We start from the raw sequence: 15,888 nt of genomic DNA, 5'->3' as shown, positions 1-15,888 counted from the left end.
GTTTTATCCTTCACAACTTGGCTTTCTGTAATAGAATGAAAAGGGTACTCAGTTGAAGATGTGAAGAAGTGTCTGGAGAACAAGCCATGAGTACTGCTGCACATTCAGAATGTTATGCACACTGAACGCCTATATAAGAGTTTCTACCCTACATATGTGATTTTCTATTGCAGCTGCATGTTCTCACCCTGCCCTAGTAACCATCTATCCAAACCCCAATGTACATATCAAATCTCCTTTTAAATGTATCAGTGCTGTGTGCTTCAAATGTTCTATCACACATTAAGTAAATATTCCTGGCTTCGTCATTTGTTCTGTTGGTACGTCTCTTCAGTTAATGTGTCTTGATTATAGATTCACATGTAATGAGAAACAATAGCTCCTAATACACCCAATCAATCTCATTCATAACTTGAAAGAATCCACTAGGTCTCCTCTGAGTCTTCTCTTTCCAGCTTAGTCTTTCCTGCTCATGGCACCCTCTCAATTTTAAGTATCATTTCTGACAAACATTCTTGTACTTTTTCCAGTTACCCAATATTCCTTTTTGTGGTATGGGAAATAGAACTGCAAACAAGTGAGCCAAGATTCTAATGACATTTATTTTTTCCCACATGCTTCTAGAAATAAACACCAATACTTTTGTTTGGCAACTGTTGTCTAAAATATTCTTAACCTTGTAGATGCATAATTGGAGGCAGGTAATCACGGTAATTCTGAAAGTAAAATATTGGGCTGGCTCTTCAATCTGTTAGACTCTGCAATTTTACTCAATGAGAACCTCAAGCAAGGGCAGCAATGTCACATGGGTCCCACACAAAAATCAGCTCGCAAAATAGAGAAGCAAAGTTCCAGCAGGATGTCATGATTGTGTCCAAATGACAGGAGTTTATATAAACAAAAGAACTAAATGGCCTGGCTCATGGCACAGTTATATGAATTAACAATCAGGACCAAATAAGAAGAAAGCATGATATGTAAAACCTGTAGGGAGAAAAGTGAAGGGATTCACTGTGACAACCACAGATTAGGCAGAAACGTATTAAGGGGATAAACAGAGTCAAAGAAGGGTCTGTAAAAATTATAATTGGAGATATAAAAGATAATTATCAGCTAGTATTTTAAAAGTACAATAATTAAAGAGGACATGAAAAAATATAAAAACAGAAGAATCTACCAACGAGTCTGACATATTGAGTATTATAAATTATCTTTCTCCTCATATCTGCAAAGAGAAATGCTGAAAATCATACTTTCCTTTGGTACTGTTAGTCCAAGTAGATCTAACTTAGGCATTCGTCAGCTGGGAGCCTGAGCTAGATTTAAGGACTCAAAACAAACAATTCTCTGCGAATAGGCTGCTTCTCCAAAATTTTTGAGACAGTCAAGGATTGTTAACTGATGTTAATCCAACTGATCTCTAGTTGCCTGTGCAATTGTCCCTTCTAGAAGTGATGTATTGTATTTGCTGCTTTCAACTGGTCAAGCACTGTCCCTTGTTTTATTGAATCTTAATCATTATCTCTTGCACAGTATATTTGATTATTCATGAGTACAATCTATGTGGATCTAGGATTATGTCCTCTTTATGTTGCCCAGTTTGTCTGGCATCTCCTTTCTATCTAAATTGCTGTCATATTTCTCTTCACTCCTCGAGCATTCTCCTATCCTGTTTGGTAGCCTTATCAATGAAAACTGAGGCAGAAGCCTGAATTTTCTCCTCATGCTGAAATTGGCAGAAGAACGGGAAATCACACGCGCCATCTCCAAACATGCACTTCTTGGGAATGACAGTGTTTGTGTTTCATGTATGCATTGTTCATACAGGCAGCTGGCTATTTAAATCAACAATTGTCCCTACACATTCGGATTTCTATAGCCTTGGAGCGTAAAATCTTAAATATGCAGAGTAGATCTTTGAGAGTAGATCTGAACTTTGTGCATTTCTTTGAAAAGCCAGGAAACTCTTTTGGAGAGGCAAGGTACCCCTTTCGAAATGGTGTCAGGACATCTAGAGGTAAGGTAAATCACCCTTTGGAATTGTTGATGGTAAAAGTGGCATAAAATCATTTATTGTCAAGCTGATTGGAACTGTCAATAAAATCAACTTCCAAAACTGATAAATGACAGACTCTTGAAATGGTCAAGAAGACCTGTCAAGAGTACCATTCAAAAAGAGCTGTCAAAAGTATCACAAAGATTTGTTAAAAGCAACTGTCAAAGGAAGATGTCAAGCTGTTAAAGCATTTAAACATTCTACTGTTAAATCCTTTTAAAGAAATATCTAGATTATGAAAAAAAAGTCATTGCTATTTCACAGTGTCTGTTGACATGTACCTGACAGTTTCTATCAGTGGATTAGTGGTGTGTGAATAATTTCATATTTCATAATTTCTTAACCATCCATTATCAAAGTAGGGAGCCTGTCATTTCATAGTTTAATTGACAGCTTCAAGTTGTTGCAAATTCTTTTAAGCAGGACTTTGAATTCCATCTTTTATTGGTATGTGGGTCATGCACTTGATTGAAAATATTTGTTGTTTGAGACAATATGTCATTACAGGAATGCAAATGTAGTAACTGGTTTTTAATGAAGGGGAATGTTTTCCTCATGCAGTAAATTCTGCAACAGACACTTAGAATTTTATTTTGTTTCATCTCTGTGAGTGGTCTGATGCCTGCCCATGGTGGATACTGGGTGGGTTGGTAAGATAGATGTAAGGGCTAAGGTGCGGGTTGAGGCCATTTACTGATATGACTTGGCACTTATTTGGCATTGGGGTACAAAAGTTCCCGAGGCATGAGCATAGGGGTATAAGTTAATATAGAAGGCATGAGAGCTTATGGAGGGTGGGCACAGGGTAGAGGTTAACATGAAATGTATGAGGGGTTCTGGCATGGCTATAGCTTGTCATAGAGAGGTTGTGAAGTTATGAGGTGGAGGAGCGGTATGACGTTGAATGATTTGTTAAAAATGGGGAATAGGGGATGAGGGAGTGTGAGGGGTGAGATTTAGAGGGATGTTTTATTATTTATTTTTAAAATTTTAACTTTTCATGTACTGTAACAGTTCAAGAAGGAAGCTCACTATCACCTTCTGAAGGGAAACTAAGAAAGGACAACAAATGCTGGTCAACCAACGACACTTATGTCCTACGAGTGAGGAAAAATAAATTGGGACACAATGCTAGAGCCCAAAGACAGGTCTCTCACTCAGCCTGCCCTTGCCATAGCATGCTCCTTACAACTTCTATAGATTCTTTCATCCTCACTCCAGATTTAACCCAGCTACCCAACGCTTGTAACATCTGTCACACCACAACCACGTGAATTAGACATTCAAGAAATATTTTTTAAAATTCAGGATTATGGGGATGGGCAATTCTCCTGATTTTGTGCACTAGGCTTCCAGATGAAAGTCCAGGCCAGAGAATTTATCCAAGACATTGCCATTTCAGTTTCATCTGCTGAGGACTTTCCTGTTTTTCCTTCATTGATGCTACCTTAATTTTAATTTTGACACTTTGTGCCTATTGCATAATGTGCTTTCCCTCCTATATTCTTTGATATTTTCTTGTCATATTCTTTGTTTTCCTGGTTGTCTTTTTAATCTCTCTCCTACCGTATATTCTCTGTTGACATTCTCTTCTTTGTTGCTTATGTAAATGTAAAATGTACCTGCCCTTAATTTTATTTTCACCTCCTTATTTATCTGCAATTGTTTGTTCTTAGCAAGTTTGTTTTTGTTTGACAAGAATTTTTTTTCTGCTCTCCTCTTTAAATACTTTCATTCTACTTTGCTTGTCAATATTTTACTTGGTTTTCTTTCTTAGCTTCATCCTTATTCCCTCATAGATCGTTTTTTTCCTAGTCAAACAGTCAGTCAGTCTGCTTGTTTGTCCGTCTATCTATCTATCTATTTCTTGGTCTTTATTGCTATCTTAAAACTTAATACTTTGTGATTGTTGCTCCTTAGAACTCCTTCCACACTTGCTTCTGAGATGAAACTCCTGACTTTTCTTATCCACTACAATTCATTTCAAATTCCTAGATCAAAGAGTCTTATACAAACTGTAAGAACTCACATGACACCTTTTTCCTCATCCTGCCTGTTTATTTGTGCATTACCCATTTCATAGACCTCACAATGATTTTCTTGCTTACTTTCTTTTCACTAATTGGTGATAAACAGTCTGATAGATCCCTCCTTAACATTCATTAGAGTTTATATGAATTCTGTTTCTGCCTCATCAGTAGTCATTTACTTTTTTCTCACTATCCTGTTTCTGATTTTGACAATTACAGTTTACCACTTATTTTCTCTTATTCCCAAATATTTATAAAATATGGACTCTCAATTTTTGACTTAAATCATCTGATTTCAATACTTGGGACCTTCATGCACTATAATTGATTTTGAAAGGGAAAGAAAAAGAGGCTTAAAATGGTTACAGCAACAACTGACCTTAGGTGGAACCAACTCACGAAGCCACCAATGAACGAGGACCAGTCTTTTCCAAAATGAATATCATTATCAAAAGTCTTTGAAACTTAAAATCTGATGTTTGAATTACACCTGAATTATATATGTTTCTTATATTTGGATAAGAGTCACCGGCAATTCATTCAGTATGGAAAACCAATGAAGCCAGATGTGGGAATATACAAATTAGCTATATTTCAAGTAATTGCTTTTGGGCTGGTCAGAGAGAAATAAAATAGATTTGTTACAGTAGGACTGAGAGACTGTCTCTCACTCTGTTTTCTTTCAACATTTTGTAAAACAATGCCTTGCAAAAACACAAGTTGGAGAAGAATACATTTACTGAGAACTCAAAAATATCTACAAATATTGCTGCTGCTGAAAACACAAGATGTTAACTAAACACAATCTCAAATTAAAACCAAACACCTCAGGGAATCTAAGGACTTTGAGACTGCATACTTTCACTTTGTACTAGACCTTCTCCCCTTCTTTTAAATTTTATATGGATGTTTAAGTGTTTGATGTCATATTTTATTCTTTTTCTTGGGTTAAAAGACAATAAAATTCCACGTTGTTTACTCAAAAAAATGATGTATTTGGGTCTTCATTTTTAACTATTGACCACACAACAACTCCCCTACTTCCGCAGGAGGCTAAGGAAATTTGGCATGTCCATAAAGACTCTTACCAATTTTTATAGACGCACCAGAGAAAGCATCCTATCTGGATGCATCACTGTGTGGTACAGCAAGTGCTCTTCCCAAGTTCACAAGAAACTACAGAAAGTTGTAAACACAGCCCAGTCCAACTAGCCTTCCATCCATTGACTCCATCTATACTTCCTGCTGCCTTGGGAAAGCAACCAACATAACCAAAGATCCCTCTCACCCCAGTTATACATTTTTCCCACCATCTTCCAAGATATGAAAGTTTGAATACACGTACAAACTGATTCAAGAACTGTTTCTTTCCCCTGTTATCAGACTTTTGAATGGACCTCTTAAATGATAATGTTGATCTCTCTCTCTCTCTGCGCCTTCTCAGCGGCTGTAACACTGTATTCTGCACTCTGTTTTGCTACTTGATGCACCTTGCATGGTACAATCTGCCTGTAGAGCAGGCTAAACAACATTGTATCTCGGTACGTGATAATAATAAATCAAAATCATTTTTTTCAAATAAAGGAAGATAATCCGAACTTTAAAAACCTGTATGTACCCAATGGAGCAGTGTGTGGAGGAGTGACTTGATTCTTTCCTTTTCAACTGATCATAACCATACATTACATCTTGAAATATTTAATGACCATCTCATTCTATGTTAACCCGATTACTCAATTTTAATTTTTGCTTCTAATGCTGGCTAGACTTTGTTACTGATGCTTTATACCTTGACACATAGATGTTTTAATATGGTCCAATTTATTATTGCTTCTGTTATTTTTGTCAAGTACTTTATTATTGTTTCCATAACTTTTTCTATTCCCTGCAGATCTATTTTGAATGTCGACATTTGCATTTAGCCCTTTTGTAAATTATCTTTAACTTCTATTATATCCTCCCAAGTCTTTCTCTACTTGATGAATTTAAAACTTTTAGTACATTCCTTTATATTCTTTCTGCTATTGCCTTTGTCCAGTCGCGCTGCAGTTGCTAGTAGTATGGCTCATCTCACTACCAAAGATCTTCCCAATGTCCTTAGAATTGCACCATCCATTACACCACATTTCACTCCTTCAGTCTCACATTAATGTTTCTGATCTGTTTGCCCAACTCAAATAACACTTGTTTCAGTCTATAATCTGGAAATCACTATTATCAAGGTCCTGCTCTAAATTTAGTTCTGATACTCAGTCAACAGAAGATTTTTCCTGTGTTTTCTATTCATTTGGAGTTTTGGATACCCATAACAGTTACCTCAAAACACTGGAGAAGTTCTACCAGCACTGTCTTCACTAATTCTTCCAGATCCAAAGCACAAAATGTGGTCCAACAGCAGAAGGCCCTCCCAAGCCAACATTCTCTGACTAGAGGTGCTATTCACTCAAAAACAGTGCCACTGGACAGGACATGCCACTGATGAACCTGACACCAGGACTCCGAAGCAATTGCTCTACTCAGAACTCAGTCACTGCGGCAGACATTGGCAGCATAACAATGGGAATAGAGTCATAGAGTCATACAGCATGGAAACAGAACCTTTGGTCCAACCACTCCATGCTGAACATAATCCCAAACTAAACTAGTCCCACCTCCCGGTCCAAATTCCTCCAAACCTTTCCTATTCATGTACTTATCCAAATATTTTTTAAATGTTGTAATTGTTCACACATCCACCACTTCCTCAGGAAGTTCAAAATACCCTCAAATCACCCCTGAAAACATTAAACATCCCCAAATATTCATGAGGATTTCTGGCTTGTGATCAACAAAAGTGGAGAAGGTTTGTTTCAAAAAGGATTAAATACGTTGAGAGATTTCATCAGGACAGGCAATCTCAAGGCCACAGAGTGAATATGCAAATATCCAAACATGTTATTCACCCAACCCTTCAAGCACCACTTGCCCTCCATGTGGCAGAGTAGGTAGAATGTGCATTGGAATTATTAGCTATCTCAGAACCAATTCAATCAGAGTAGAAGCAAGACATTCTTGATGCAGAGAAGCTACCTCAGCTTCTGACATGAACAGAAATACCAGTTTTTCTTCAGTCCCTTTCAAGTTTCTTTCAGTTAACTAGGAAATATTCCTCACCCTGACATTGTATAGGCCGAAACATACCATCCAATCTACTCAAATCTGATGACACAGGTTATACTGCATCTATCCAATTATTTCCCGGTATGAATACCACCTCAGATATAAGTACAGTTCCCTTTCATGCCTCCACAGAACCTATTGTTTCACTGAAACCAGAAAATAGAAATATGTATCTAAATGAAGCACATCTTCTGCACTTTGCTTGCAGTAATTCAAATTATAGCTGTCAATGATCCAAATAAAAGCAGAAGCTAGGCCATAATCTAAATAAGCAATAAGTACACTGGAACATTAAAACTGCTGTATGAACAGGAACCATAAAACAGCACAAAGATCTACTTCACCTAATAGTACAATACTCTTCTAGAGAAACGTACCTTTTGAGAAAAGAATGAAACAGTGCTCATTTTAAATCTTTAACACTTTCTGATATTAAACACAAAATTGAACATGGAAATACTTCACATCTAACCACCCGCTCTTCAAATTGATGCTCGTGAAATGATTAAAGTGCCCCTTGCCTTCCAAATATGCCTTGGTTGCAGAGTGGCATTCTGTGCTGTCAGGCAAGTAGACATTTTAGAGCCTGATGCCCCAATCATAAACCATCAACTCATTTAATCAATACTGGAGCTACTTATGTATCTGACTACTTAATTAAAATTAAGAACAGGTTAATCAAACTTGATATACATTTTGAGAAGCAGATTGACATCAGAGAAGAAAAATCAAAAACTGAAAAGCTTTCCTTTGACGTAGCAACACAGCTCATTGAACTATTGATTTTGGAGCCAATAACAAGTGGGGGAGGGGAGGGGTTATAGGTTTAACCTTCCACACTGTCAGAGAGAAGAAACATTGGGTCAGAGGAGTCTGTGTACTGTTTTTACATGCCTATGAATATGTAATGATATTTGGGGACACCTTACAGGAGACCTAATGTCTGCTGACTTGGGGTTGGAGGGGGAAATAAAACAACTATTTTGTGCTCTGAGGGATATTTAAAATGAGAGAAGTTCAGGTAAATGACTAACTAAGGTAGACAGGATAAGGTGATGATTAACTCAGAGCTATGTTGATTTCAGGGTTTGAATAATCAATTAACCCTTTATTGAACCTTCATGAACTGGAAACATTTTGTAAATATGTATGACAGCTAAACTTCAACACTCTAACAGCTTCCTTTATGAAAGATAGCAACAACTCTTGTAGCTGGAAGAATTCATAGAAGAACACATTAGAGGAAATAAACCAAGTCAACCCATTCAGATAAGACCAATTGTCCAGCTACCTTTATTCAGGATGGAGTTCAGGCTCCACTGAGTCAGACCACCCAATTTAATTGGAGCCATGTGACAGTCAGCAGGTTACACCTTTATCAAATTTAGCAACATTTTTGTTTTAAGTGACTATTCAAGGCTGACAACACTAACTATGAAAATCAAAGTTTTAACAAAATATTGATGCTGAACAAATAAAGCTGGTTGCCACAATTGCTACATTTCATTAGAAAAGCTCATAAGTGAAGTGCAGAGGCAGTCTTGTGTTAAGCCATAGTTGTAGGGGGTGAAATTGATTTTGGGCAGTATTGCAAGATAAACAACTATCAGCTGACATCCTCTTAGCCTGTCAGATTTCCTTTTCTGTTGAGTTCAATCGTAAAGCTTAAGATTTCCATCACCCAGAATAGTTCACCAATAATCTCAGCAAAGGCCAGATGAAAAGGTGCAATTCATGATATCAATAATTTCTACACCCAACAAAATCTGTTAAGATACCTTAAATTATTTTGGTTATCTTCCTTTAACATCTTTCAGATTTTTATAAGCAGAACCACGCTTACTTTTACAGAATTTAATATCTTCAGCATCATTTTATCGTAATGCTTGACTTTTTCTGTTTTTTTTTGTTTTTGTAATTCATTTCGATCCATTATTACCACAAACAGTATTTCTCCATCAACCAACATCATTAGAAAGCAGATGCTCTGATCATTATTCCATTGTTGTTCACGGGAGCTTGCTGTGTCTAAATTGGTGGCCACATTCTTCTACACTACAACAGTGAATACTCTTCAAAAGTAGTTGAATCCATTGGGGCAATCCAAGTGTTGTTTTCATTGTTTAGGTTGGCAGGTGAGGAAAAAGATTTGGTGATGAGGTGTACATTTCAGAACAAATTGTACAACTTACAGAGAAGCACACAGCACTGGTAATGACATCGTTGCCATGAAACACTTGTAGCTTATTTTGATAGTGAATGCAATGCGTACTTCAAACTTTCAGTCTTCCAATGAAGCGCAACAGAAATTAACATGGGTATTTCTGGTCAGGGCATTTCTGCATAGTCAATTGAAAAGTAGTCTGTTGAAGACATGTGTTTATTCAAAAATTGTTGTCTATGAATAAAAAAATTGGAATTTGTTTTGACTTACTGGAAACACTGTGAAAGTGACTTTGTAAAACTCAGATGAAATGTCTCATAAATTCAAATGGGGAAAAATTATGAGATCTCTTAGGCAGTCCTTGTATTTTATTGCAGATAGACGGCATAATGTCAGAAAACCTGCTCATGCAGCCTCTTCTACAAACACAGTTGATTCTATTTATGTTAATAACTGATAAGAAATATATCTGCAAATGAATAAAAATGCTAAAGAAAAGCTAGTTTTAAACATTCAAGGTGTTGACTCATATTAATGAAATCATTTTAAACATGTACTGACATTAAGTAAGCAGTTCAACCCATATTATACATTTTATTGCATTTGTGACTTCAATAGCATCAATTATACACAGTAGTTAGACAAAGTATTCATTCGAGAGGGAAATGGACTGTTACCTGAAAGAGAAGAATATGCAAGTCTCTGGGGAAATGACATTAGCTACATTGCTCCTATCAAGATCTGGTGCAGACAGGAGGGGCCAAATGGCTTTCTTCTGTGCTGTAACAATTCTTTGATTTTATGTTACATTATGAGATTTATCATATTCAAAACAGTTAAAATCCAAATGTTTAAAAGCAAGAACAATATGAAAATAAGGAAAACATTCGGTTTTAGTTAAAAAAGAAGTCTCACAACAGAAGTCTGTCAAAATATTTCAAAGAGAATGCCTAATAAGCGATCACATTGATGTAAAGAACACTTAATTGATTAAAAAAAAGGGTAATGGCTTGGTGGAAATTGGCCAAAGGACAATGATTAAGCTGTACTTAGTGATCTATCTAGACGAAACCTGTACAAAATTTGGTACAGCTATACATCCAAGTCAACAGGCATATCAAAACATTTTGCAAATACCAAAAAACCATAATCAATGCAACCGTGTTACAATTGAGAAGAAATTTAACCTTGTAATCAACTGCAGAAATGTTGACAACATAACCAATGTCTGAGGCATGATTTTTTGTTCTGGGCCACACCGGTGGCTATGTATGTGGGGTGAGATTGGCAATCTCAGAGTCCTCCTGGAACCCCTGTTGATCCCCTGGTCTGTTATTGGAAGGCCGCCTCCAGGAATTTGCTGTGGTGTCTTTCCATCTGGACCCAGCCTTCAATAGATGGTACAGTGGTGGTCTGCTGCCAGAAAACCCGAAACTGGAACATGAATTTACTCAGTCCTTCAGGAAAATCCTGGGATCCATTTCGAATGACTGTTTAACAATCACACATCATTCGTATGTGACAAAAAGAAGCCTGACCTAGAAGATTTGCTAAATAGACCAGTGAAATGTAGGATCTCACACTGACATTACCGCACAGTTGCCGGTATCTCATCAACAAGTCAGCCTTTATTTACGTGTGGAGAGTCATTGACACTGACCCAGCTTCCTCAGAGGGAATAGAATCCCTGACACTCCTGTTTATATCTGTCAGGGCTCCCTGATTGGACTAGATTAATAATCCAAATCAGGCACCTCATACTAAAAGATGTCCATTTGGCTGACCTTGTTATCATCACAAATCAACACAAACTTAATTGTAAAGACATTTCTTTTTTAAATTTGCACTGAAGTTGGTTGTTTGATTCATCTTAGTTTTTTTTTTACTGTTCCAGACCATGGGGGTCATTCAACCTTTTCCATTCAACAAAGTAGATATAGGTGGACAGTTCAAAACCTCCAGATTACTTTTGTGCCCTGAAGCTATTGGGAGTTGATCAATCACAACCTTTTTAGACCAGTGAGTTCCATGTGGCGTCTAAATAGTTCATCCCCAACTCCCCTCTAAACGTCATCTCATCCCACCAGGATCCTGAGGGAAAGTGAGAAGGAAAATTGTGAGGCTCCAGCAGTCCATAATTTTTCCATACGCCTAAGATACATGGCGGTGCCAGTGTGCTAGAAAACTGCATGTGTTACATTCTTGCTCAGAAAAGGGTGCAAAGAGAACTCATGACAAACAGTTTAACATTGGTCATAGGGAAGCTTCTCAGAACAATAATTCAGGACAAAATCAATAGTCATGTGGACAACATGGATTTCGTAAGCTGTGTCGTAATTAAATAACATGCTGAAGTTTTTTTGAAGAATTAACAAAGTGCTGATAAGGCAATTTTGTTGATGTGGTGGGCTACCAACGGGATTTGATATAGTACTGCACAATGGACTTGTGAGCAAAGTTACAGCTCATATTCTTCATGTAATAAAAGGGAAAATGGCAACAAAGATACAAGATTGATGGCGTGACAGGAAACAGAGTGTTTCAAGCCAGAGGAAATTATGTGGTCAATTCCCCCACGTGTTAGTGTTGGGACCCTTGTCTTCTTCCTGAAATATATTAATGACTTAGGTCTTTTTACTAGTATATACAGAACATAATTTCAAAATATATGAATGATACAAAACTGAGAAGCATTGCAAACTGAAAAGGATGGTGTAGAACTTCAAAATTACTCAGGTAAGTTGTGGATAGATGGACAGGTGACAGATTAAATTCAATACAGAGAAGAGTGAAATGCTAAATTGCTGTCAAACACTAGTTTGGCCTAAGCTGGAGCATTACACCCAGTTCTGAGTATTACACTTTAGGAAGGATGTGAATGCACTGGAAAGAGTGCAGAAGAGATATATAACGATGTTTCCAGGGATGAGGAACTCCAATAACAGATTTTAAAAGTTACTATTGTTTTTCTTTGGTAAGAGAAGAGTACAAAGAGATCTGGTAAAGAAGTTTAAAATTATGAAGCATCTGGATGCAGTAGAGAGGGAGAAACCTTTCCTGCTCATGAATTGATCAAGAAATGGCCAGCACAGATTTAAAGTACTTGACAAAAGCACAAGAGAAAGCTTTTTTATTCAGTGAAATGTCCATTCAGAGAGCTGGTGCAGACACACTATGCTGCGTGACTTGCTTCTGTGCTGTAACAATTCTCTGAAAAGAATTCTGGGTATCTGTATCTGTTGCTCAAAACCTTAAATCTGTTTCCCCTTGTCCTTACAAGATCAGTTAATGGAATTTTTTTTTTGTTATTCATCTTTATTATCTAAACCTATCATAATCTAATGCAGAGGTAACAAGGTATAGAGCGGGATGAACACAGCAGGCCAAGCAGCATCAGAGGAGCAGGAAGGCTGACGTTTCGGGCCTAGACCCTTCTTCAGAAAAAAAATCTAATGCATCCCTACCATATCTTTCCTCAATCTCTTTTGGTCCAAGTAGAACAACTCCAATTTCTCCAGTTTATCCTTGAAGCTAAATGCCCTCATTCTTGGAACCATTCTAATAAATCTTCTCTGCAACAATGCAAGGACCAGAGCAGGAGATTTTGTAGGCAAAATCATTCAGGAAATCCAATATCTCACATACATGGCCAACACTCTCTCTAAAATGTTCTGCCGCTATCAAATGATAATACGTAAGCATCTGCAGCTTAACCTGTTCCTGACACTGTTGAAAACTGTGCCATTTCATCATTATTACCACTCTATATAACTTGTGCTAAAATGCAACACTCCACACTTCTCTGCATTCAATTCCATCTGGCACTTGTATGCCTATTCTGCTGGTCTATGTCTTGCTGCAGTCAGTTGGCATCATCAACTGACTCAGCACAAATTGGGATTCAAACTCGAACTTTTGCGGCTAGAAGTTCAAAACCACAGTTAAGTGAGTAGTCCCAATTGGTTCCTTCATTCCCTGCTCATCTTAGATTCGCCATTCTTAGGTTGAAGTTTTTAACCCTTGATTCCCTTGTTCAGCAATAATTGTGTTTTAATCCCTTTTGAAACAGCTTATCTCCAAAATTATTTACTGTCATTGCAGATGGTTCAACTGAAATTTTACCAAATTTACACAAGTTGATATATTTAAACATGTCTTAACATTTTAAAATTATTTCAAAGAATTTGCTGGCACTCAGTGTCCACTTTCCTGGCTGTTTGAAAATCTTTAATCATATGTCCTGTCTCAAGTTATTTTGCAATTTAGGCAGATCCCCAACTCTTAAATGAAGTACATGCAAGTGAATCTTGATCATTTTTTACCAGAATGGAAAGAGGCTTGGAAATCCTTGTCATTTGGGAGATCCTTATATCTTTGTGTGGATCAGCACCTTTCATCTTAAAGTCTGAGATTCCATAAAATGCTGGTGAATGCTATGTTGTTCCAGCTGTGTGTGTATACGTGGGGTGAGATGAGGAATGGATAATACCATAACAGGATTTAATATGAACAGAAACATTGTGCTAATCTTTTCTGACTATAAACAAACTTTTGAAAAGCATCTGGCTCTAATTTGGCTCCCCTAGAGATCATAATTTTAAAATATATTAAACAAAAATGTCTGCTTTTCTTTCTTTTATTTAGTGTGCAGCTTATGACTTTATGGCACTGTTCCATTAAACATTCCTCGTGCCATGGTCTGCACAGAGAAAGAACTGTATGAGTGAACTCTGCAAGTGTATATAAATAATGACAGTATGATACTGATTTCACTACCTGTGGGGGAAAAGATCAAATAACTCAAATGTGAGAGACTCAAGTATACAGTTGGTGTGAATGATAAAGTAGATCATATCACATTTTATCTCCTTTTTAACATATTAATGATATTGTAAATAAATTGAAATGTTCCTTGATTGTGATTTTATTTTATAGCTAATTATAGAATTTTATAAATTCTTTGGCACTTAGAAGCATTGAGTATTCTATCATCTATCATAGTTCTACTCATTAAATGTGTGTTTCTGATCACTTTTTCTGGTATGCAGCAAATGAGACTTGATTAAAAAGATGTATCGGCATCAGAAACATATAATCTGTAAGATAAGCACTTCTGAAGTTAAACATCAGCAAGATCAGGGCTTCAAACACAAAGGGATATTCATAACTCTTCTTTCAGCTTTTTTTTACAATATGTAATCGTTTCAAAATGGGAACACTCCGCTAAATGCTTTATAAAAAGAAATCAAATTTGCACTCAAATAGCACCTCTTCTGATCACTGGACATCTCAAAGTTTACAAGCAATACAATACTTTTCAAGTGTAGTCACTGTTATAATGCAAGAAATGCAGCAGTCCATTTGCACACAGCAAGCTCCCACAAATAACAAGTTATTGATGGTCAGATAATATACTTGAGGTGTTAGTTGAGGGATAATTATTGTCCAGATCATGAAAATGCATTCATTTTCTATGCAAATTCTTATTGTTTTATCAGAATTTTGGGCTGGCATATGAACAGTATGTCTTTAAGTATTATGAAACTACAATTTAACCAGCAACTGTATGTTTGTCAATTTATTCTAATAAATCTTGCTGTTAATATGCAGCACAATGACTAATGTGCTGTTCAGTTATTAGTAACAAAGAAATTATTTGATACTAGCTTCGTGTTTCCCATCACTGTATTGCAAATATAATTATCTTGGTTACCTGCTTGTATTGCTTGAATCCTTTCAACCTCAGATAGCTCCATGCAAATGCCCCGTCCCTGCATAAGTGTCTCCAAAGGTTTAGATTCCTCAAGCTGGGGATAACAGCGGAGACCCGCACCACAGCGTGCTGTGTACACCCCACATGGCTGGCCATGAGATAGGGCACACATCCGACAGCAGCCACAGCCTGGCTCCCTCACCAACTCCTCTGTGCATGTACTATCCACGGGTGGGCAGTGTGCCAACCTCTCTTCGGTGCAGGGCAAGCAGCGGATCGGCCCAGATGCCTCAAGCATCAATGGAGAAAACAGAGCAAGCAGAACACTCCAACACTTTAAAGTACACATCGAAACACAGTAAGTAAACCAGATGCAGAAAAGGAGCGTACTCACAATACCTAGCCTCTCCGAGGGCAGTCAGGATTATTTATACAATGGTTAGACTAGTTAGTGATAAATTCCGGTCAGGACTCTGATTAGCTATTCCTTACATGTGGGTGTAATCGTACAGCATGAAGTGGAAAAATACTTTCGCTGGGTCTTAAATACATAGTTGTACCAGTAAGAACTTGAAGAATTGGGTTATAGCCAAAACAACATAGTCGTGACTTGACATTCGATTTATCCCAAGAAGCAGATGGATATACAGTGATAACTTCGTTACTTTTCCAGCAATAAATCTGCTCTGCACTTCACAGTACAGCAATGACAGGGAATACTAATGCACCTTTGATCTCTATAGTTTCTTCATTTTGAAGAAGAAAA

The 15,888-nt window shown here is 37.1% G+C and overlaps 1 protein-coding gene across 1 annotated transcript; it reads right to left on the bottom strand.

Moving 5' to 3' along the window:
• Positions 1-10,741: 10,741 nt before the first annotated feature.
• Positions 10,742-15,645, bottom strand: LOC125485431 (insulin-like growth factor-binding protein 4). The gene is made up of 2 exons (XM_048608140.1): positions 15,123-15,645; positions 10,742-10,899 (listed from the first exon to the last, which is right to left on the bottom strand). The coding sequence occupies exons 1-2, from the start codon at positions 15,469-15,471 to the stop codon at positions 10,742-10,744; spliced, it is 507 nt and encodes a 168-aa protein (XP_048464097.1). The 5' UTR covers positions 15,472-15,645.
• Positions 15,646-15,888: the final 243 nt, after the last annotated feature.

Source organism: Rhincodon typus, chromosome 2 (assembly GCF_021869965.1).
Source record: "Rhincodon typus isolate 14 chromosome 2, sRhiTyp1.1, whole genome shotgun sequence".
Taxonomy (NCBI): domain Eukaryota; kingdom Metazoa; phylum Chordata; class Chondrichthyes; order Orectolobiformes; family Rhincodontidae; genus Rhincodon; species Rhincodon typus.
The sequence above is the reverse complement of the archived record's forward strand: the minus strand, read 5'-3'. Positions and strand labels throughout refer to the sequence as shown.

Coding starts and splice junctions, on each gene's coding strand:
- LOC125485431 (XM_048608140.1), bottom strand. CDS start 15,471: ATGTGTACTTTAAAGTGTTGGAGTGTTCTGCTTGCTCTGTTTTCTCCA. Junction 10,900..15,122: donor GATTCAAGCAATACAAGCAG/GTAACCAAGATA, acceptor ATTGTTAAACAG/TCATTCGAAATGGATCCCAG.